This window comes from Camelina sativa, chromosome 17 (assembly GCF_030686135.1).
Source record: "Camelina sativa cultivar CO46 ecotype springtype chromosome 17, ASM3068613v1".
Lineage (NCBI taxonomy): Eukaryota > Viridiplantae > Streptophyta > Magnoliopsida > Brassicales > Brassicaceae > Camelina > Camelina sativa.
This window is the reverse complement of record NC_141896.1, coordinates 19,611,155-19,632,982: the sequence shown is the minus strand read 5'-3', so window position 1 is coordinate 19,632,982 and position 21,828 is coordinate 19,611,155. Positions and strand designations below refer to the sequence as shown.

Genomic DNA, 21,828 nt, shown 5'->3' with positions numbered 1-21,828 from the left:
ATAATAATCTTAGAAAAAAAGATTATACATATAATCTAATCATGAAACCATATACTTAAAAAAAACAAAAGTTGAACAAAGTTAAGAAAAATCGAGGATGGCTTCGAGCGGTGGCGACGATCAGGTGCCTCCCGGAGGTCCGGTGACGTTTTCAACACGTGTGATTGATGCTGGATCGACGATCATGCAGCGGCGATTACCAGTGAAGCAAATGAACTGTCATGTCTCTACGTTCGCAATATATGGTAGCGACATGTCCCGGCAAATAGAGACTCACCACTACGTCCACCGAGTCAACGACGAGTTCCTCCAGTGCGCCGTTTACGCCTCTGATCGTTCGGATGCACCTCTCATCGGTACTGTTTCTTGTTCATATCGTGATTTTACGCTTCCATCGAATGCCTAATTTTGAAAATGTATAATTAAGTTTTTTTTTAGGAATTGAATATGTAATATCGGACCGATTATACGAAAGTCTGCCTCAAGATGAGCAAAAGCTTTGGCACTCTCATGCTTACGAGGTTAAGTCAGGCTCGTGGGCTTATCCACGATTGCCTGAGGTTGTGGCTGCTCCGGAGCTCAAGAACATGGCCAAAACGTACGGAAAGTTTTGGTGCACCTGGCAGATAGACCGAGGTATGTGTCTGGTCTAAATGTCGGCCATGTCGAGACCTTAAACCGTTTCTATTAATCGTATGGTTAAACAATTAAGTTCTCCTGATTAATCGGTAAAAACAATTAAACATTTAACAAAAAAAAAAACATTGAACAGAATCACAAGATTTTTAGTGGTGAAATGGATTTGATTTTGTCCGGTTTAGTTTGGTCAGACCAATCATTGGTTTATTGTATGTGTTTATGTAGGTGACAAGTTACCAATGGGTGCACCCGAACTGATGATGTCACCTCAGGGGGTGGGGCAAGGGGTACTAAGGCCGGAGTTGGTGAAGAGAAGAGATGAGAAGTACAACATTTCGACAGATGAATTGAAGCACAAGAGGGCGGAGATTGCTGAACCAGAGTGGATCAATCCGATGGCTGATTACTGGAAGCAACATGGTAAGTGTTTTGTACTTGATATCATGACTGTCGAAATGAACCGTAATGCGCAATTTCCGTGAACAATGTCCTCTCATGATATACTAGTGATGAACCAGTATGGAAATCGTGTTATAACGAATAATGTATATAGAATAATAATGTTTTACTCGATTTCAATACTTCAAGAAGATAGTAAAAAAGTGGTACGGTATACAACAAAATCACACATATTGGTTTGTGGAACTTTAATTCTTAGTTTTCCTCTGTTTCTTCAAAGCTGTGCCAACCTTGAAATATCCATAGGGTAAGCGTCCGAAGGGGATTGTGCGTTGTATGATCTCCTTGCGATAATCACATTTGCAGCTTCAGTTGGGTGAAATGAATCCCAGAACACATACGCGTTTCGGTTGTTACACGGTCTTTGTCCCGGTAAACATGTGATCTGACCAGCATTCCTCCCGATACCGCAACATCCAGCGTTCGTCACCCTAAACCCTGAATTCAAAAAGCATTTCCGACCAAACCAATATCAAGTTTTTTTGTCTTTAACATTGAAAAAGAACACACGCTTGTGTGTGTGTGTGTGTGCATACCAAATCTAGCGGGGTTTGTGATCATGTCCTGGAAAATGCCATAAGCATTGATGTAGATGAACTTTGCATCTGGATGATTGTTGTTAAGCTGGTCAACGAGCGATTTGAGCTTGTTGTTGAAGATTTGGTTTGCTGAGTTGATGCGTTCAACGCAAGTCCTACCATCACGGCTGCCCGCGAGCGCATTTGGACTACAACCGACTGCTCCAACTCCGCTCAATGCAAACTTTCGAGCCCCATAGTTGTATAGTGCCTGAACAAAACCCCCCAAAAATATGATAGTGAAACTAGTAAGTTTACCGATATACAAATTTTACAAAATTAAAGAAAAATTACTGCACATTTTTTAGATTATTTTCCAAAAAGGTTCTCACAAGATAGGAATTGGAAAAAGCTTATTCTCCGCGAAGACTATAAACTGTATACGAGTTAAGACTGGAATTGGCTTTATTGGTCTGATACTTTAACTTGTACTATAAATTACTATTTTTGTCATTCTCTACGCAAAAGGACATATTTTCATTAAAACAAAAATCGTATTTTCATGAGATGGACTAAACCGACGTCTAGAAACATGACTATCATCACTACTAAATGGGCAACTCGAGAAAGCCAAACCTTTTACAGTTTGTGTCAATTAAAATCTAATGAAAAAAAAAAAAAAAAAACAGAGATAAAGTAGATATAAGTAAAAACGTACATTAAGTTGAGTGCTGTAACGACTGATGAGATCGTCGGCATATTGTTCGGGTGTGAACTGTCTGCTAGAAGAGTAAAACGTAGGCATGAAGTAGTTGTTGAGATAATCGTTGCTTCCTAAACCAACAGAGTAAATACATCTCTTGAGGTAATCAGCTGCACGTGTCTCGTCTCCTAGTAGCTGCACAACTTGTGATACCGTGCTCTGGTAGTTCCTAACTTGCCCACTAAAGCTTATTCTTTGTCCCTTCATTTTTCAAAAAAAAAAAAAAAAGGAATACAATGATTAGAACATTTTAATGAATGAATTTAGAGAGTTGAGAGAAAGTGTTTTTTGTGATTTATTTACCAATTGTCGACCGGTTTCTTCTCGGATTCCAGCAGCTGCTGATGCGTAGTTAACACCGGAGAGTATTTGCCGACCACTCACGGAATTATACGCAGGAATGTAGCCATTAAATCCAAGTAGCTCAGCTTCATTTATCACCAAGAAATATCAAAACCATGTTAGATTAGGACTATTATAACATTATAATCACGTAGACTATGTGATTAGCTACTTAGGTAATTTGTAAAAAAAAAGTATGCATACCGATCTCGTCAACGGTGGTCTTGCCGTTGGAGAAACGGCCGGTGGGGCCGCCGAAATCGATACCGTAAGGGAAGTAGTTGGCTCTTGCAAAAGAAACAAGACCGTTGTTGTTTCCATTGTCAACTAAAGAGTCACCAAAAACGAAGAAACATGGAACTTGAGCTTGTGCTTGTGCTTTTACTACACTAAAACCGAAGCTCAACAAAACAAACACTACACAACATTTTCTTAGGTAACTCTCCATTTCAAAACCAAAACCTTTTCAAGTAGGAAAAAGATATTTGATTATGGAAGGAACGAGTAGTGAATGTGAGGAAGTCCAATGAAGTTGTGGGTGTATATATATATAGAGATATTTGTGATTTTGGTAGAATTAATTTTTGTAGGACGAGTCACTTTAAGATTGGTGGGTCCAATAAAACGCGACTTACTTTTTTCTCATTTATTAATCTAAATCAAGATTTATCAAGGGCTTTGTATCCGATTTTATAAAATGTGAAAGTGCCGACAACCGGATTGACACTAATCAGTAATCACACACTACATATCATTATTAAAAGGAACTTATGAGGAACTGTGAAGAACCAAACAAAAAAAACTGAAAAGTTAATTATCAAAGTTAAACATATTGGAAGAGAGTAGGATTTTATTTCACACTGATACTTCGACCAAGCTCTTTTCAGTCATGACCCATACTTAGATAAATAATTTTTGCCACCATGGCACCATTGATATTTATTTACCCCTAAAATTATAAATATTTATAAGAAACTAATTGTCTAAATCATTTATAAAAATGTTAGACAAAATATGATAATTTGCAGCTGGTTATATTTTAAAAAAAAAGGATATTTTGCAGTAAATATGATTGAAGAAAAAGTCGTATGTAGGTTTGACAAAGCCGTTTGTGCTTCTGAGAGTTGACCAGCTGTAGAGTTTTTTCCGCGTACAAACTCCAACCTTTTGTCATATAATTTGGATATTAAATGCGTCACTTAAAATATATATATATATATATATATATACATACGGAAGAGAAATAAAATCGTGTATTATTGGTGGCTTTGGTGCCATTACTCATTAGCTGTAGACGTAGTATGCATATATCTTAAATTGAAATATCCCTCAAATTATTCGAAATGAAGAAGAATTGGTGAAAAGAAAACAGGTGAGGAATTAGGTTTGGGCAATAAATGAAAGGTGGATTCTTTGTGAATAAATCAACGACTTTGATTGTATCATAATTGAACAAGGCCGGTGGTGCTTCCATATGTTCCCTCCCAACTATTTCCATTTAAGATCTTAGGTGTTTTGGACAAAAAATAAAACAAAAAACAAAAAAATATCGTAGGTGCAACTCTTAGCCTAGGTTACTATACATTTTATGACTATATTGTATGATTTGCATGTTTTCAGATTAAGTTTTATTCTGATGCCAACGAAATTTTGGGCAATAACGTATAACGATTCGACTCAAATGTGAGCATACATGCTGGTGGTTTATTGTTCTATTTTATGATCCTGTATAAAGTTTCCAGACATATACTATGTTGATATATAAAGGAGAAAAAAATGAATCTTGGTATTATTCAAGACACACCAAGTCAACAATGTTAAACTTAAGATTTACGAGAAAAAATAATATCACATTGCCAATTGTTATGAGGATATTTATAAAATATACACTACTAGATACTAGATAGTGAGCTTGTACAGCGTAAAAAAATATTTAAGTAAATTTAGATTTGTTTGTTACAAAATAATAGTAGAAAATTTATTTATTCTATACATTTTATAAATTATATATTTAATTAACTTAGATTTATACTCCGATTTCGATCTCTAGTCGGTACTACTATTTTGATTTGGGTGCAATATCAAATTCGTTAATTATACGTTCAGTTAAATCTATAAAAAAAACAACAAAACATGTATTGACCCGTGATCTGGTATTACACATTGATGTGATCCTGTTTAAAGATCTTAATATACCTAATTTACAAATTGCAATTATGGGTATAACATGTTATATTAACTTTATATGTGGAAATTATAATTAAATTATATATATATATGTATATTTTCAACATTATACACTTAGTATTGTTTATATAGTGAATATTGTAAAAAAACAATTAAATAGTTTGTTATTGTTTTCTAAGATTTCTGCAACAATAAATAGAATTTGTTAAATAATTTCATTATATAATTTTGAAAATATTGTTTTATTATTTTGTAAACAAATATAAACTTTTCTTTTGTTAGTTATTAGATTAATTAAAATACAATAGCATTTTCGTAATATGCCACATTAAAACTGGTTAAAGTTCTAACAACATTGCTTAAATAAGTATATATATATTTTTAAAAATATAAGCAATGTTGTATCTTAGTTTTAAAATATATCTATCATTAGTAAATGATTTAGATATGTAAATATTTAATCTTAGTTTTATAAATAAAATTAAGCTTTATAATTGTTCTAAATAGTTTGTTATTATTTCCTAACATTTCTTAAACAATAAATAAAATATTTTAAATAATTTTATTAAATAATTTCGAATTTTTATTATTATTTTATAAACCAATATAAGTTTTTCTTTTGTTAGTTATTTAACTAAAATGTAATGACATTTTTTTAATAACCACATGATAGTAGGGTTAGATTTTAACAATATTGTTTAGATAAGTAGATAGAAATATACAAAGTTATCTAAGAAGATGTATTCAAGAGATTCAACAAACTATACCACGGATAATAATGTAAGTGATGAGCCATATTCTTCTATTTCTAAACAAATTTAAAATTTTGATGTCAATTTGTCACTAAGGCTCCAAATGGTGATTAACAAACTGAACTAGCCGATTAGTTAAAATAATGATGTGTTAAATAAAAATGAGCTAAACAATCAAAATAGTATGCTAAATTATGATTATTAAGTTGAATAGCTGAATACAAAAACTCTATATTAATAATATATATATGTATAATAATAATATTTAAAGTTCTATATATATATATACATTTAAATTATTAATTAATATTTTAAAATAAATATTTTATTACAAAAATATTATTTAAAATAAAATCTATTATATGAACAGATATTACGATTGTTTTTGAACAAAGAAAAGTGTTTAGCTCATAATTGTTTTTTTTTTGTGAAGATAAATCTTGATGAGCGTTGTATATTTATAGGAACTGATTTTAGTCTTGATTTTAGTCAATAAAAATATGAATTATTTTTAATAGTATAAATTGAGCTGATTTTGCACACTTGAATATCTTTTATTTTTAATAATTAGAGAATTTGTTAGAAATGACCCTTATGATTTAGTTTTTAGTTTCCTAGATTTTTCAAACATAAAATATTGAAAAAGATATAGAATTTGTTATCCGTTTCTTGCATTTTTCAAAAAAAAAAAAATTAAAACTATAATTTAATGGCAATTTTTAGAAATATCACTGATATGAGTTTTTCCCCAAAATTATCACTTTTAGTATTTTTTTTTTCCAATAGAACCACTAAATACCACTAAATTGGTTAAAGCTTTTCATAAAGAGCCATTAAAAAGAAAATTCGACAATGTTGGTAAAGTATTAATATTATTTGCTTAATTTTAAGCCATAGAGATATATTTTTTAAGCCAAAGATATTAATTAAAATCTGTAAATAAGATAATATAATTAAAAGAATAAAATAGATTTAATTTTTCATCTCTTTCATCAGTTCAACTCCTAATTTAAAGTTGAATAATTTTAAGTCAAACGTGTTATTTTCTAGCTTTAGGTGGGTTCTAATAAATTTTGGGTTATAAACTTTTTTAAATCGAATGATGAGTTTTTGGATGAACAAAATTAAAAAGTATATTCAACTCATTCTTTGAAAAGTGCAATCATTTGCAGTATAAATCATTCTAATCATCTAATGATGAATAGATTCGTCGTTAATGAAAATTGAAAATTTTGCTGTTGTCAAGTTTTGGTCATTAACGAATCATATATTTTTTTTCTTTCTTTTTAAAATTACGTATCTTGCTAGATACTAGTTTGATACGTAAAACGTGTAAGCGTAGACAAGAGCTTATTGTATTATCCACAAATATCGGATATATAATCTTTTCCTATAAATAAATATAGACTAATAGACAAATGTAAAATTAAAATGCTAAAGAAGCATTTCATGAAGCCTCTCATGTATTATACATTTTTTCTAGGTTTTGAATCAACTTATAACATGTTATGATTTATGAATTTATGTTATCAAAATAAAAAGATTTTAGCTTTGACTTTTTTGAATTTTTGGCTATATATATTTTTAGACATGATTATGTAAGGAATTCAATATTTTTGAGAAAATTTTATACTAATTAAAGGGAAAAAGTATCACAAAAGACCTGAACTATCATTAAAATATCATTTTAGACATTTCTTTTTGTATATTAATTAAAGAAAAAAAATGTCATAAATCGTTAACTTTTCTTGAGTTCGCATTCTTGATATTTGAATTCAGATTTGGATATAGAGTCGGATAATGTAACCTAGACTTTTTGTTTTTATTTTTTTAAATACATTAGAATACATTTGTTCCACATCAGAGACATGTATTTATATTTTATTACTCGTAAAAGTCTAATCGAGTAACAGCTATCCCAAAATTGAAAGAGAGACGACCAGTGTCCCAGTCTTGGTCATTACTCATTACTCATTAGTATCAAGTTATCAACTATCAAATCATAAACATGAAATCATAATAAAACAAGTTTAGTTGGTTAGTGGGAAGAGAAAAACAAGGTGAATTATATGCGACCAAAAAAAAGAGAATTATGATAAGTATTAAACTACATGTTTTTGAGATTGATATCGCAATCAAGTGTGATGAAGGATAACTATTGGGCTTGATTCATAATTGTTGGACTTGGTTTGTTTAGCCCGATAGAGAATCTAATATTACGTGATACGTACGTATGTAGAGATGGATCAATTAACAAAAAGTTACCAAGTTGACCAAAAAAAAAACAGAAACTTACCAAATGCATAATGAAAGTGACGAAGATGCGCTCGTTCTTACAATCTTACGTCTTAGTGTTGTTAAATTAGTTTAACGTTGATATCTTCTTCTTACATCTTGTACTCATCGTTGATATATTGGTATTGCAAGGGGTACTGAAACTAATGACGATTATTTTTAACATAATTCCGATCTACTATCTAGATTTCATTTTCAGCGAAATTGTGTTCATAGTTTTGTGATTATAAATCCTCGCTCAAATCATAAATTTAAATTTAGTTTCTCGAAGAGAGGATACACGATTACAAAAACAAAAACAAAAACAAAAACAAAAAAAAAAGCATTGTGGAAATAACTCAGAAAATTTAAATCCCTTTTCTTTTAATAAAGCAAAACAATTTGGGTACACACATAACTTCAGAATTATTTTCAAGAATTCACCCTTCAATTTATAACCTGAAAAGCAAATAACATTTGTTTAAGAAACTCTCCTATTCTCTGTCCTTTCAAAGCTGCGCCAGTTGCGAGATATCATACGGATAAACGTCCGAAGACGATTGTGCATTGTAAGATCTTTGCGCAATAACCGTGTTTGCTGCATCCGACGGATGAAACGCATCCCAAAACACGTACTCATTTCGGTTCGGGCACGGTGGTTGTCCCGGTAAACATGTTAGCTGACCTCCGTTCCTTCCAACTCCACAACACGCAGCGTTCGTTACCGTAAACCCTAAAAAAAAAACATTCGTTAATCCAATGTATCGTTATATATTACAAGAAAATATACAATTTATTTTAGAGTTAATAAGATTTATGAAGATTTCTCTATACCGTAGGCAGATGGATTGGCGATAATGTCCTCGAAAACGCCATATGCATTGATGTAAGTAAACCTGGCATCGGAATGATCGTTGTTGAGTTGTTGGACCAAAGACTTGAGCTTGTTGTTGAAGATTCGGTTAGCGGAGTTGATACGTTCCACACAAGTTGTTCCGTCGGGGCTGCCCTGTGCGAGCTCATTCGGGCTACATCCAATGGCTCCCACTCCTACCAATGCAAATTTTCTAGCTCCATAGCTGTATAGTGCCTTCATAAACACACACGCCAAAAAAAAAAAAAAAGATTGTGAAATAAGGAAATAAAATTACTCCTAAAGATCAAACATCAAATATAGGATACAAAAAAAAAACAGAGGACTCCCAAATTACCCCCATAGCCTCATCGAGTTAAACATCAGTTTAAGTCAAGAAAGCTTACATTGAGCTGGTCCCTGTAACGAGTGATAAGATCTTCAGCATACTGCTCGGGACTGTACTGTCTGCTAGTGGCGTAGACCTGAGGCATGAAGTAGTTATTAAGATAGTCATTGCTTCCCATACCAATAGTGTAAATGCATCTCTTAAGGTAATCTGCTGCAGTGTTCTCGTCTCCAAGAATTTCCACCACTTGAGACACTGTGTTCTTATAGTTCTCTACTTGCCCACTAAATGTTATCCTTTGTCCCTTCATTCCCAAAAACAAAACAAAACCAAAAAAAAAAAAGTTAACAAGTTTTCCTAGTCTTAAACAGAAACAGAGATCCAAAGAGATTTATCAAAATGTTGTTCTTTTTACCAATTGTGCACCGGTTTCATCTCTGATTCCAGCAGCTGCAGATGCGTAGTTGACTCCTTGAAGTATCTGCTGGCCACTCACAGAACTATACGCAGGAATGTAGTTATCGAATCCAAGTAGCTCAGCTTCATTATATCACAAGACATGTCAAAGAAAAACCATGTTAATTAGATTCAACTAGTTTAGTTTGACAAAGTGAGTGAGTGAAGAAAATATAATCAAAAGTTTTGGTTATTTCAAGAAGAGGAATATAAATTAAGGGTTTACCGAGGACATCGACGGTGGTTTTCCCGTTGGAAAAGCGGCCGGTGGGGCCGCCGAAATCGATGCCATAAGGGAAATAGTCGGCTCTTGCAATAGAAGTAAGACGGTTGTTGTTTCCATTGTCAACCAAAGAATCACCAAAGATGAAGTAACATGGAACTTGAGGCTCTGCTTTTACCTTAAACCCTAAACCTAAACACAGAACAAACATAGAAACTAAACAGCATTTCCTCAAGTAACTCTCCATTGATCTCACAAACCAATAAATTCCTAATTAGGAACTGAATTTTATGTATAGTATAACACAATGCTTTGGTGAAATAAGTGTTTTATTCTTATTGAAATGGGAAATGTAGGTATGGTGGTAGTTGTGGCGAAATGTGAAGAATCCAGAGAAGTTTTGAGTCCTATATATGGAGTCTGAGAAATGTAAGTGAGTTATATTTTCTTTCGTTTTTTTAGTCTTTTTTAAGTTTGTGTTATAATTTACTTTAAAGTCGATGGGTCCAATTATAAATAGTATTTGTTTTGAGAACTATACATAGTTGGTTGCACAAAAAAAAAAAAAAACGTACGATAGTTAATGACATCTTATGGGGTTAAAAAAAATGAGTAAACTAGTACTCTTTATAGTTTAAACGTATCTTCGTGGTAAATGGATTTGTCGTCTCACAAATAACTGCTTTATAAGATATTGATTACTATGGTTTTAGTATAATGATATTCAAAACGATAGATCCTATCGTCTGATTGGTAGAAATTTTTTCCTCCAAAAAATCTGTCATGTACGTGATTTACTATTGTTTAATGGTTCTTGTAAATTTGGATGTACATTATGATGTTAATTTTGGTCTTCTTAGTTGTGTAAGATTGATTTGTGGTTATCAATCATCAAACTAAAAAGAAAGTTTCAAATAAATCTTACCGATAGAATTATCGCTAAAAAAAAGACTCGGTTGAGAAAAAAAAACAGCTGTAATCATAGTTGTACAATTGGTGGACTCGATCGCATACATAGATATCTTTCATTTCAGAGCTTGAATTTTAAAATGGTTGGAGTGGAAAATAAGTGAGGAGAATTAGGTTGGGGCATTAATTTCACGCGGACTGAAACTTTTTTTTTTACATGAATCAAAAGGAGCCACCGAGCCATGCTAATACTACGTGCGCCCTAACTCTTTTTATATGTACATACATATATATATATACAATCATCATATACAATGAAATTATACGTCGATCATATGATATATTTGAGATGGCAGGTTCAAATCTCAGTTCTAGAACTCGAAAAAATTGTACACATTGCAGTATATATGAAGGGTTTATATTTCCGATAAAAGATTAATAATAATAATTTATGATATAAAAACTGATCTTATTCGTATAATATATGTATATATATATATATTTTTTTGGAAAAATATATAACCAGCTCATTTGGGGTGTAAGAAATCCAAATTTGAGTTCTACTAAATCACACATTATAAACATTTCCATTAATTAGTCTTCTTCACCATCTAAAGAAATATAAATACTACCATTTTTTTTTTAAGTTCAATGTTTAATTCTTAGTTTACGTGAAAGTTTCAAAATGACACATCATATTGAGACTTGCAAAACAAATGTGTCTATATATGTTACAAGTACAACTAATCATTAGTTTATATATGAATAACAATAGGGATAGATTGGGACAATTTTTTTTGCATAATATACATAACTAATTTGAAAGAGAAAAATAGTGTTAAATATGAAATTTATGAAACAAAGAAAGTATACAATATTGTATGAAATATTGCCCGATTTTTTTAATTTATATTAATAGTGAATCTATTCGAGCAACGGTATATTTTGAGGTATTCAGTTTTTTTGGCAAAAATATTATAAATGTAAGTATAAATAATAGAGTAATAATATATACTGTGTAGGGTGTGCGGAGTCCGGACCCAAGCCGACATAACAGTAAAAAAAAAGGGGTCCCTAAAGAGAGAGTGTGTTGGAGTATGCTTCACTAATCCAAACTTTTTTTGCGAAGAGAAAAAAAAATACAAATATAGGCTTGAACAGAACTTTTTTTCTTGTGAATTTGATTTGAATTCTTGTTAGCAGTAACATCATAAGTTAACGTCAATCGGAGTGTAATAAGATTTATTAACGTGAGTTACGTGACCATTCTAACTAAATGCAATAATGAGTCCGATCCATTTTTTTGTTATACAATCACTTTAAATATCTCGGGTCCGTGTTAGCAAGATTAAAAGTTCCCTCTTCTTCAAGCTGATAGGTATATATATATCAACAAAGCTAAGTTAACTAAACGTCTAAACCCATAAATTAAAGTTAAGTAAAGTATACATTTTGAAAGAAACATAAAACTTTTAACATTTATATCGACTAGTATTTTGATCAAATGTCATATCATAATAACGTTGGTCAACATGTTAATATATATGTTTTTTTACATGCTTAATTAATTTATATGTTAAGTAAGGATAAAATGTATAACAAAGAATATTCGATTTTATGAAATCCCAAAGCATTTCTCTTGCTGCTTAGAATATATAGCGCTGTTAAGTGGGTCGTCCAAACTGTAATAAATTTAAAGTTATTTACCATACTCAATTTCAAATATAATGAAGTAAAAACATTACGTTACTGTCGTTATGAAACCTCAAAAGAAAAACATTATTGCATCTTCTACAATAGATAGGGGATTAATAACCCATATAAACGATTGAAACATGAATTGATTGTAAAGGTACAGAGGACAACAAATCATTCAAACTGTTTGGAAACGCGCCAAGCAAACGTTTTTATTCAAACTTATAAAAACTCCCTTTTATAAATTATGAATCTAAGCCTACTCTCTTGCCTATCTATCACAACACAATATGTAGATCTAAAAGAGTAAAATGAACACACTCACCTTCAAAGCTTTTCTAATTGTTTGAAGGCTTACAAAATCTCACAACTTTTATCCACGAGTGCTAACTCTTTTTGCGGCTAGCCCTCGTCTCTTTAAACCCTTCACAAACGATCTCTAACCTAGATCTTTGTGAATCCCTAACTAAAAGGAAATATTCCTTATCCTAAGAAATATCCTCCCTTAACTCTCTCGATCAAATATACCCTCAATATCTTCGCATATATCTTGATCTTCTTCTTCCTTCCTTCTCACGCTTCTTATCACGACTTCCATAATCTTCTTCCACGTCAGCCCACCTGCCACGTCAGCATATCAGCACTCTAAGACACTTCACAAGCTCCTGTCACCTCCAGAGTTCTGATGCACTTTCAATCTCCCCCTTTTTGACTGAATCTTGCCACACAAGCAACTGCAGTATCAATCCTGAAAATACACAGACAACACAGCCAAGACAAAAACACAACCTTACTAGCAGAATATTCCAGCAATCAACTCAAGACGGTTAACCGATAAAGACTTGTAAAAATAAATTGTTCAAAGCCAAAACATAAACAAAATAGCCAAAACAGAAACAAAATAAAACAAGTCTCAAGTTTTAAACAGGGGAGAAACACATAAAATCAACAAAAACAGTGAGCAACAACAACAACTGCTCCCTCATAGCTTAATCTCCCCCTCAGGCCTCTGAAACAGACTCATCTCCCCCTGCTTGTTTGGCACAGTTTAGTCAAAAATACCAAGAAACTAAACCAGAAATTGGAACGAATCGCAAAGTGAGAAACTACTTACCAGCGTCCAAAGCATCTTGCAGGATCTTAATTGCCAACCGGATGGCTTTGCGCTCTGCAGATGACCCTTTTGGAGAAACAGGGTCAACAGGGACGGATGATGTCTTCTTCCCCTTTGCCTTCTTTGCATCTTTTGACGACAAACTCGGAACAGGTCTCTGAGCAGTCAGCAATTGATAGATGAGGCTGGGAAACGGCAACCGGAAGCCAGACTGAGCTTGTAACCCTAGTTGAATGATCTGGTCGTAGATCATCCGTCCAAAATCAAACGAAATCCCATGCATGATCATGTAGATCACCAGAGCCCTATTCGTCGAGATGTACCCCGTGTTCACCGTGGGAGACCAGTTGCTACAGCAGATCCGATGCAGATCCTTGATCACCGGGTTCTTAATTGCAGTGGACACCAGCTGCTTGCAGGATTTAACTCTTCCATCAGAGAGAAACAGAGCCAGATCCTCCTCCAGAATTGCAGCCGTCTGCAATCTCTGTTCGCGCACATCCACAGACGTCAGACCAAACAGGGCATTGATACGGCTTGGAGAGAACTCATAGACCCAGTCTCGGACGAGCACGTCGACAGACTCCCCCTCAATCTTGACCGTTGGAAGATTCGCCCAGAATTCATAGACCACCTCCGAGTCGTACGAGCCAATCTGAGTAACGGTTTTAAGCAGCCCAGCGTTGTCTATGAACTCTCTAGTCTTGTCTGCAGCATCGAGTGGATAACAAACCTCTGGAGCAAGCGTTGGAGAGGCAAAGAACCCATATCGTCGAACAGCTTCTGAGGAGATGAACCGTCTGGCATCGAAATCCTTTGACGAGGCTCCTCGGGATGTGGTGGATGTGCCCTTATCTTTGTGGAGAGATGGGCGCTTGGAGTCACGACTGTCTAGATCGGCAGGTGGTTGTCTTTTGCGTAAACGGGATGAGACTCCTTGAGACGGCAAGATAGGTACAGGCACATCACCGGTTAGATCTACCACTGGAAATCGAGAAGTCACCTCTCTCGGCGGAGAAGACGAGGAGTCGCAGGTCTCTTGGTTCCCGTGAGAAGGCGAGGGAACTTGATCCACCCGAGTCGGTGATGCAATGACAGACTCCTCCCGAGGCTGGTAAACCACCATGGCAGTCGCGGGATCGATCGGAGCATGTGGAGTGGGTGGAGGCAACAAAGACGGTGGAGTGTGAAGCTCCTCATCTGAGCTGGAGTCATAGTGGAAACCACTAAAGATGGACTTCATGGTTGATAGAGCGTTGATCGAACGGAGAAGAGAGAGATTTGAGCAGAAGATTAATCGACACAGAATTGAAATCGCAAAGGTGATGAGGAAAACGCCAAAACCCTAGCTGCTCCTTTTTATACACCTCCGTGAGTCTCAATGGGCTGCACAAACTTGGCCCAAAACATTAAAGAATTCCTGAAACCACTTAATTAGACATTTGACTGCATTCAATCGTTAATTCAGCCAATCACAATTAATACTAATGCATAATGCATTAATAAATCTCATTCTTCCTCTTTTTCAATCCAAATTAACAGATTCATGAATCAAACACACAGATACACACAGCCACTAATGACAGATTCTGAGGGACCCTGAACGAGAATTAAACACAGATGAGCATTAAATAATTTTTTTTTTTGTTATTTTTTTATTATTTTTTTTTTTTTAAGAAAAATTAAGCAGTGCAGAAGACAGAACACTAACCAGACCTTTGTCGTATCAGCCACTTGTTCAGAACCTTTACTAGAAACTATCACAACCTCTTGAATTGTCGAAGATCAGAGGACTGTTGCATGTGGGTAGTCTTTCACACTGGCATGCCTTTAGTCTCCAGTCCATCCCAACATGTTAAGGCAGCTGGAGTTCATCTCTTTGAAGAGCACAAAATATATATTTTTTTTTTTATATTTCTCCAAACAGCCTTATGATGACTGCTTCAGCATTTTGAGCTTCAGTGACATCATTTGATTGTGTCAGCCACTGATTCGGAACTCATCATTTCTTAGGTTATTAAACCTTCGAAAGACTGTGCATATCTCTTCACAGCTCTTTGACCTCCTTAATGATGACAACATTTAACAGGACGGACAGACCGACATGACAGGCAGCTATTTCCCACACTCTTTCAGATGTTGATCTTCTATATATTCCAGGATTTCTATGATCTGTTCTAGCTCCAGTTCCTGCCTTAGACCAACACAACTCAGAGAAATAGTTAGAATTCACAGACACCAATGGACTTTCTCAGATTTATGAATCTGTTGAAGTCCAGAGGCTTAGTAAACAAATCAGCCAGTTGAAAATCAGTGCTCACATGGTCTATCTCAATCAGTTTCGCCTCAACAAGTTCACGAACAAAGTGGTGTCTAATATCTATGTGTTTTGTTCTAGAATGCTGGACAGGATTCTTAGAGATGTTTATAGCACTCAAATTATCACAATGAATTAACAAAATGTCAGAATCCATACCATAGTCAGAGGACATTTGACGCATCCACAGGAGCTGTGTACAACAGCTGCCCAAGGCAATATATTCTGCCTCAGCGGTTGACAGTGAGACACTGTTCTGCTTCTTGCTATGCCATGAAATTAGGTTGTTGCCCATAAAGAAGCATCCTCCACTTGTACTTCGTCGATCATCCACAGAACCTGCCCAATCAGCATCGCAGTATCCGCTCAGACTGGTGTTGGTATCCTTTGTGAAGAAAATACCAAAGTTCATTGTCCCTTTGATGTATTTGATGATCTTCTTGACTGCTAGTAAGTGAGACATCTTGGGCTTGGCCTGGTACCGTGCGCATATCCCTACTGACAGACAAATGTCAGGCCTGCTCGCTGTCAGGTAGAGCAAGCTCCCAATCATACCTCTATATAGTCGTTCATCCACATCCTCTCCTTCCTCATCTTTTGAAAGCTTGTCATTGACTCTCATAGGTACATTAGCTTCTTTACTCTTCCCTAAACCAAACCGCTGTACCAATTCTTTGGCATAGGTGCTTTGAGAAACAAAGATCCCATCAGCTGATTGTTCTACTTGCAGACCCAGGAAATATTTCAGCTCTCCCACCATACTCATCTCAAACTCCTGTGACATGTTTTTCACAAACCTTTGCACCAGAGACTGACAGGTAGAACCAAAGATAATGTCGTCCACATAGATCTGAACAAACATCAAGGCACTGTTGCTGTTGAGAACAAACAGTGTCTTGTCTACACTTCCACGAACATATCCTTGATCCAGAAGAAACGTAGTTAACCTCTCATACCATGCTCTTGGAGCCTGCTTGAGACCATATAGTGCTTTCTTCAGACGGTACACATGCTCAGGGTGTTGTGGATTCTCAAAGCCTTTTGGTTGTTCCACAAACACTTCTTCTTGTAAAATCCCATTCAGAAATGCACTTTTAACATCCATCTGATGTAATGTAAACTTGAGAGCACATGACATACCAAACATGAACCTGATGGATTCTAGCCTCGCCACCGGAGCAAAGGTTTCATCAAAGTCAACTCCTTCGACTTGAAAGTAACCTTGAGCCACAAGTCTTGCTTTATTTCTCACAATGCATCCACTGGCATCAATCTTATTCTTAAAGATCCACTTCGTTCCCACTATATTGACATCAGCTGGCCGTTTAGTGAGTTCCCACACATTGCTGCGCTCAAATTGTTCCAGCTCAGCTTGCATTGCAGCAACCCATAACTCATCTCGAAGAGCCTCTTTGTGGTTCTTTGGTTCCATAGTGGAAACAAAACAGGCAAATTGAACGATCTCAGAGTCCTGAGAGACAGTGTCTAGAACTACAGTCTTCTGTTTCCTTCCAGCCAGTTGAGCAAAGTCAATCTGTTTGCCCCTGGTAACTCTACCCCCCTGAATCGCACCGATAACATTGCCTGAGGAGTGATTCCGATGAACCTGAGAAGATGGAGGAAGCTCGTCAGTTGACAGTCCAGGGCTGGCATGATCACTAAGACTCCCAGAGACTTGCTCAGACTTCTCATTATCAGTTACCAGATCCTTGTCAGAGAGAACAGGCACCATACCAACTCGTGGAAACGAAGTATCATCAAAAACAACATTTACCGTTTCCTGAACCGATCTTGTGCGTTTGTTGTAGACACGAAAGGCACTGCTGTGTCCGGAGTAACCAAGAAAGATCCCTTCATCACTCTTTGAGTCAAATTTACCCAACTGATCCTTGTCATTCAGAATGTAGCATAGACAGCCAAACACATGAAAGTAGCTTACAGTTGGGGACTTTCCTTTCCATAACTCATAGGGAGTCTTGCTGGTCCCTGGTCGGACATACACACGATTGATAATGTAGCAAGCAGTGTTGACGGCTTCATCCCAAAACCGATGTGGCACTTGATTCCCATGCAGCATAGCTCTCGCCATCTCTTGCAGTGTTCTGTTCTTTCGTTCGACAACACCATTCTGCTCTGGGGTTCTCGGAGCAGAGTACTGATGAACAATGCCCTGGTTTCCGCAGAATTGATCAAACTTGTCATTCTGAAACTCTCCTCCATGATCACTCCTAATAGCTTGAATGGAACATTTTTCACTTTTAATCTGCAGGGCAAGAATGCGAAAGCATTCAAGAGCATCAGCTTTTTCACGAAGAAATCGCACCCAGGTGTAGCGAGTGAAATCGTCCACCATGACAAAGATGAACCGTCGCCCATAAATGCTCTGAACTTGAATTGGACCCATCAGATCCATATGTACCAACTGGAGTGCGTGACTAGTGCGAACATCTGTCACAGGCCCATGAGATGTCTTGACTTGCTTGCCTTTGTTGCAAGGGCCATATATGAAATGTGGATCACCTTTCAGCTTAGGAATTCCACGCACAACCTCTTGATTAGCCAATTTCATCATGGTGTGAATGTTGAGATGACCAAGCTTTTGGTGCCACAGTTCTGTATCTAACTCAGCAGTCGTGTTAAGGCACTGTATTGATGATTTCCACATGTAACAGTTGTTACCAGATCTCCTGCCTCTAAGTCGTACTGACCCTTGTTGATCCACAGCCTTGCACCCCTTCTTGGTGAATGTGACATCCAGACCTTCATCACACAGCTGGCTGATACTTATCAGATTTGCCTTCAACCCTTCAATCAAAAAGACATCCTTAAGACGTGGTTGAGAATCACCACTAGTTGTGCCTTTTCCTCGAATCGTACCCTTTCCTCCATCACCAAAAGTAACTCTTCCTCCAGCAACACCTTCTAAATGTGATAGATTATCACGGGCACCAGTCATATGCCTGGAGCATCCACTGTCAAAATACCACTTGGCCTGATCAACCTCTGTTTTTTCTGCTGTGAAAGCCACATGATAGTAGAGATCATTTTTCCTGACATACCCCTGTGTGTTTCTTCTTACCGCTATATAAAACTCACCACGATGCATAAGATTATACACACGATTCTGGAACTGAGAACATTGGGCTGTGTAGTGAGTTAGATGCCCACAATACCAACATCCTCTCCGTCTACTACGCTGAACAGGTCTTTGAGTCGTCTGCCGAAACCCACTAGAGGCATATGGCGGCCTAGTATTTACCTCAGGGAACACCACCATCCTTGGGTTTCTTGAATTCGGATTCACATGAACCTGATCATACATTCTAGTCGTTTGAGAGAACTTCCTCTCCTTCAGCTCTGGTTCAGACTCCACTCCTTTGACAAATTGAGTGGTTGGGTTGGTGTTTGTTCCTTGGTAACCCAGACCCCATTTCAGATTGTTGGATCTTCCAGTGCTAAGCAGTGTATCCAGATCTTTGGTTCCTTTATTCAGCATCCTGATATTCTTCAGCTGTTTATCTAGCTGCTTCTCAAGTCGCAAAGTCTTTGCCTTTTCTTCACTTAATTCTTTAGAGATCATTGCAACATGAAGCTGTAGAGTATCTCTCTCAGAAGTTAACTGTGTGTTGTCTTGAGTCTTCTGAACCACCGTCTTGATGAGAAGCTCTATCTGATCTTCTACTGACAAATCAGCCTCTTCTCCATCTGAATCAGAATTCACCTTCTCATCTACGTCCTTGGTTTCCAGCACCACATCATTTTCTTCATCTTCCTCAATAACACCCAGCAGTGCCAGGAAGCTGTTAAGCACCTCTCCTTTGCTGACCTCTTCATCTGAATCGCTTTCGCTCCTAGTGATGTAGGACTTCTGCTTGTTTTCTCGTGAAGGACAATCAAACTTAGTGTGACCGTAGCCCTTACATCCATAGCATTGCAAAGAATTCTTTCGTTTGTTGTTTGGACATTCAGACTTGTAATGCCCAAAACCCTCACATTCAGCACATTGTCGTTCTTGCTTGTCACCCTTCCTGATCTCCTTATCAGTATCGGATTTCAAGACCGATGATGTTCCCTGCCGCTGACCTCTTTCCATCTTGCGAAAGTATTTCTTGACCAACAAGCCAACTTTTTCGTCATCTGCAACTTCCTGAGACTCTGCAATCTTCTGTTCCTCAATGGCTTTAATGGCAAATGATTTCTCATTTATCTTTTCCTTCTTCTTCAGCTGTATCTCAAATGCCTGCATCATCCCAACCACTTGATTGTACTTGAGCTCATCAGAATTCAGTGAAACATCAATAGCAGACCTGTATGGTTGAAACTTATCCGGCAGACTCCTGAGGAATTTCTTCACCAGCTTCTTGTCCTTGTAGCGTTTACCCAACACTACAGCTTCTTGTGCAATACCACTCAGACGACTGCTGTAATCAGCAACTGAGTCAGTTTCTGTCATGTGCAAGTTTTCAAAATCTGAAGCAAGATTGTCCAGCCTTGTACGTTTGACCCTACTTGTGCCTTCAAACGTGACTACCAGAATGTCCCATGCTTCCTTGGCAGCTTCACACCCTTGAACTTGATTGAAAATGTCCCTAGGCAGCGACTTGAAGATAACTGACAGAGCCTGTGAGTTATGTTTGGACTCCGCTTTTTCTTCGGCTGTCCATTTCTTCCTATGCTTAGGCACCATGTCTCCCTTCTCATTTTTTTCCGTTGGATGTGACCAACCATCTTCCACCGCAAACCAAGCTTCCATGTCGATGCTCGAGATGGCCTGCTTGATTGACACTTTCCAAAAACCAAAGCACTCAGGATCGAGTTTCAATGGTGATTGAACCGCAACAAAATCCAGTGATTTCTCCATACCCTTGCCGCAAGATCTCACTTGTTGAAAAAGGATATCAGAACTTTTTATCAGGTGCTTGCTCTGATACCAATTGTAAAGGTATAGAGGACAACAAATCACTCAAACTGCTTGGAAACGCGCCAAGCAAACGCTTTTATTCAAACTTATAAAAACTCCCTTTTACAAATTATGAATCTAAGCCTACTCTCTTGCCTATCTATCATAACACCTGTAGATCTAAAAGAGTAAAATGAACACACTCACCTTCAAAGCTTTTTTAATTGTTTGAAGGCTTACAAAATCTCACAACTTTTATCCACGAGTGCTAACTCTTTTTGCGGCTAGCCCTCGTCTCTTTAAACCCTTCACAAACAATCTCTAACCTAGATCTTTGTGAATCCCTAACTAAAAGGAAATATTCATTATCCTAAGAAATATCCTCTCTTAACTCTCTCGATCAAATATACCCTCAATATCTTCGCATATATCTTGATCTTCTTCTTCCTTCCTTCTCACGCTTCTTATCACGACTTCCATAATCTTCTTCCACGTCAGCCCACCTGCCACGTCAGCATATCAGCACTCTAAGACACTTCACAAGCTCCTGTCACCTCCAGAGCTCTGATGCACTTTCATTGATTATAAAAAAAAATCGTTATGAAAAAACTATAGAAGTCGTGAGAAGATTTGGCTAGCTATGATAGACAAGAGCATGATACGTGTGAGAGGTGTCTCATAACTTAGTCGTCACGAAGATAAAATGTTTATCAATTTAGGAACTTTGCATTAACGAAGCTTATTCACGCCTTTACGAAAATTTGAAACTAAATCTTCTATCACGCATTTGAGCCAAGCTTATTCCATAAATTAGCATGATGAAATCGTTGAAACAAGAACGATAGACATTTTTTTGTGGGCAAGTGTGTACATGCATGATGCATCTCGTAGAAACAAGATGCTGAAACCGTCTTAGTGAGGGTTTCTAATTCTAAATTCATCTACAAAATGTATCTCAAACGAAAATTTCTTCGTCACAGATTCAATAATTAGATTAGTCAAATCTACAATTCATATATTCTTTGCTACCTTAAACAAGAAAAATTTAGGTAATTTTTTTTTTTTTGAAAAATTTAGG

The 21,828-nt window shown here is 36.3% G+C and overlaps 3 protein-coding genes across 3 annotated transcripts; 1 reads left to right on the top strand and 2 right to left on the bottom strand.

The window, feature by feature from the left end:
- Positions 1-29: 29 nt before the first annotated feature.
- LOC104757300 (oil body-associated protein 2C) lies at positions 30-1,212 on the top strand. The gene is made up of 3 exons (XM_010480028.3): positions 30-356; positions 439-636; positions 865-1,212. Exons 1-3 carry the CDS (start codon positions 98-100, stop codon positions 1,119-1,121), a joined length of 714 nt encoding a protein of 237 aa, XP_010478330.1. The 5' UTR covers positions 30-97; the 3' UTR covers positions 1,122-1,212.
- Positions 1,171-3,279, bottom strand: LOC104759507 (GDSL esterase/lipase At1g29670). Its single transcript, XM_087495444.1, has 5 exons — positions 2,926-3,279; positions 2,683-2,807; positions 2,335-2,580; positions 1,635-1,887; positions 1,171-1,536 (listed from the first exon to the last, which is right to left on the bottom strand). Exons 1-5 carry the CDS (start codon positions 3,167-3,169, stop codon positions 1,313-1,315), a joined length of 1,092 nt encoding a protein of 363 aa, XP_087351570.1. The 5' UTR covers positions 3,170-3,279; the 3' UTR covers positions 1,171-1,312.
- A 4,892-nt stretch (positions 3,280-8,171) lies between these two features.
- LOC104757299 (GDSL esterase/lipase At1g29660) lies at positions 8,172-10,317 on the bottom strand. The gene is made up of 5 exons (XM_010480027.3): positions 9,819-10,317; positions 9,552-9,676; positions 9,195-9,440; positions 8,769-9,024; positions 8,172-8,667 (listed from the first exon to the last, which is right to left on the bottom strand). Exons 1-5 carry the CDS (start codon positions 10,060-10,062, stop codon positions 8,444-8,446), a joined length of 1,095 nt encoding a protein of 364 aa, XP_010478329.2. The 5' UTR covers positions 10,063-10,317; the 3' UTR covers positions 8,172-8,443.
- Between the last annotated feature and the right edge of the window lie 11,511 nt (positions 10,318-21,828).

Bases quoted from the DNA above. Each gene is read 5' to 3' on its own strand.
- LOC104757300 (XM_010480028.3), top strand. From the start codon at position 98: ATGGCTTCGAGCGGTGGCGACGATCAGGTGCCTCCCGGAGGTCCGGTG. The intron at 357-438 runs GTACTGTTTCTT...GTTTTTTTTTAG, and splicing joins TTCGGATGCACCTCTCATCG to GAATTGAATATGTAATATCG. The intron at 637-864 runs GTATGTGTCTGG...GTGTTTATGTAG, and splicing joins CACCTGGCAGATAGACCGAG to GTGACAAGTTACCAATGGGT.
- LOC104759507 (XM_087495444.1), bottom strand. From the start codon at position 3,169: ATGGAGAGTTACCTAAGAAAATGTTGTGTAGTGTTTGTTTTGTTGAGC. The intron at 2,581-2,682 runs GTAAATAAATCA...TGAAAAATGAAG, and splicing joins AAGAAACCGGTCGACAATTG to GGACAAAGAATAAGCTTTAG. The intron at 1,537-1,634 runs GTATGCACACAC...TTTTGAATTCAG, and splicing joins CACAAACCCCGCTAGATTTG to GGTTTAGGGTGACGAACGCT.
- LOC104757299 (XM_010480027.3), bottom strand. From the start codon at position 10,062: ATGGAGAGTTACTTGAGGAAATGCTGTTTAGTTTCTATGTTTGTTCTG. The intron at 9,677-9,818 runs GTAAACCCTTAA...GATATAATGAAG, and splicing joins AACCACCGTCGATGTCCTCG to CTGAGCTACTTGGATTCGAT. The intron at 9,025-9,194 runs GTAAGCTTTCTT...GTGTTTATGAAG, and splicing joins GTTACAGGGACCAGCTCAAT to GCACTATACAGCTATGGAGC.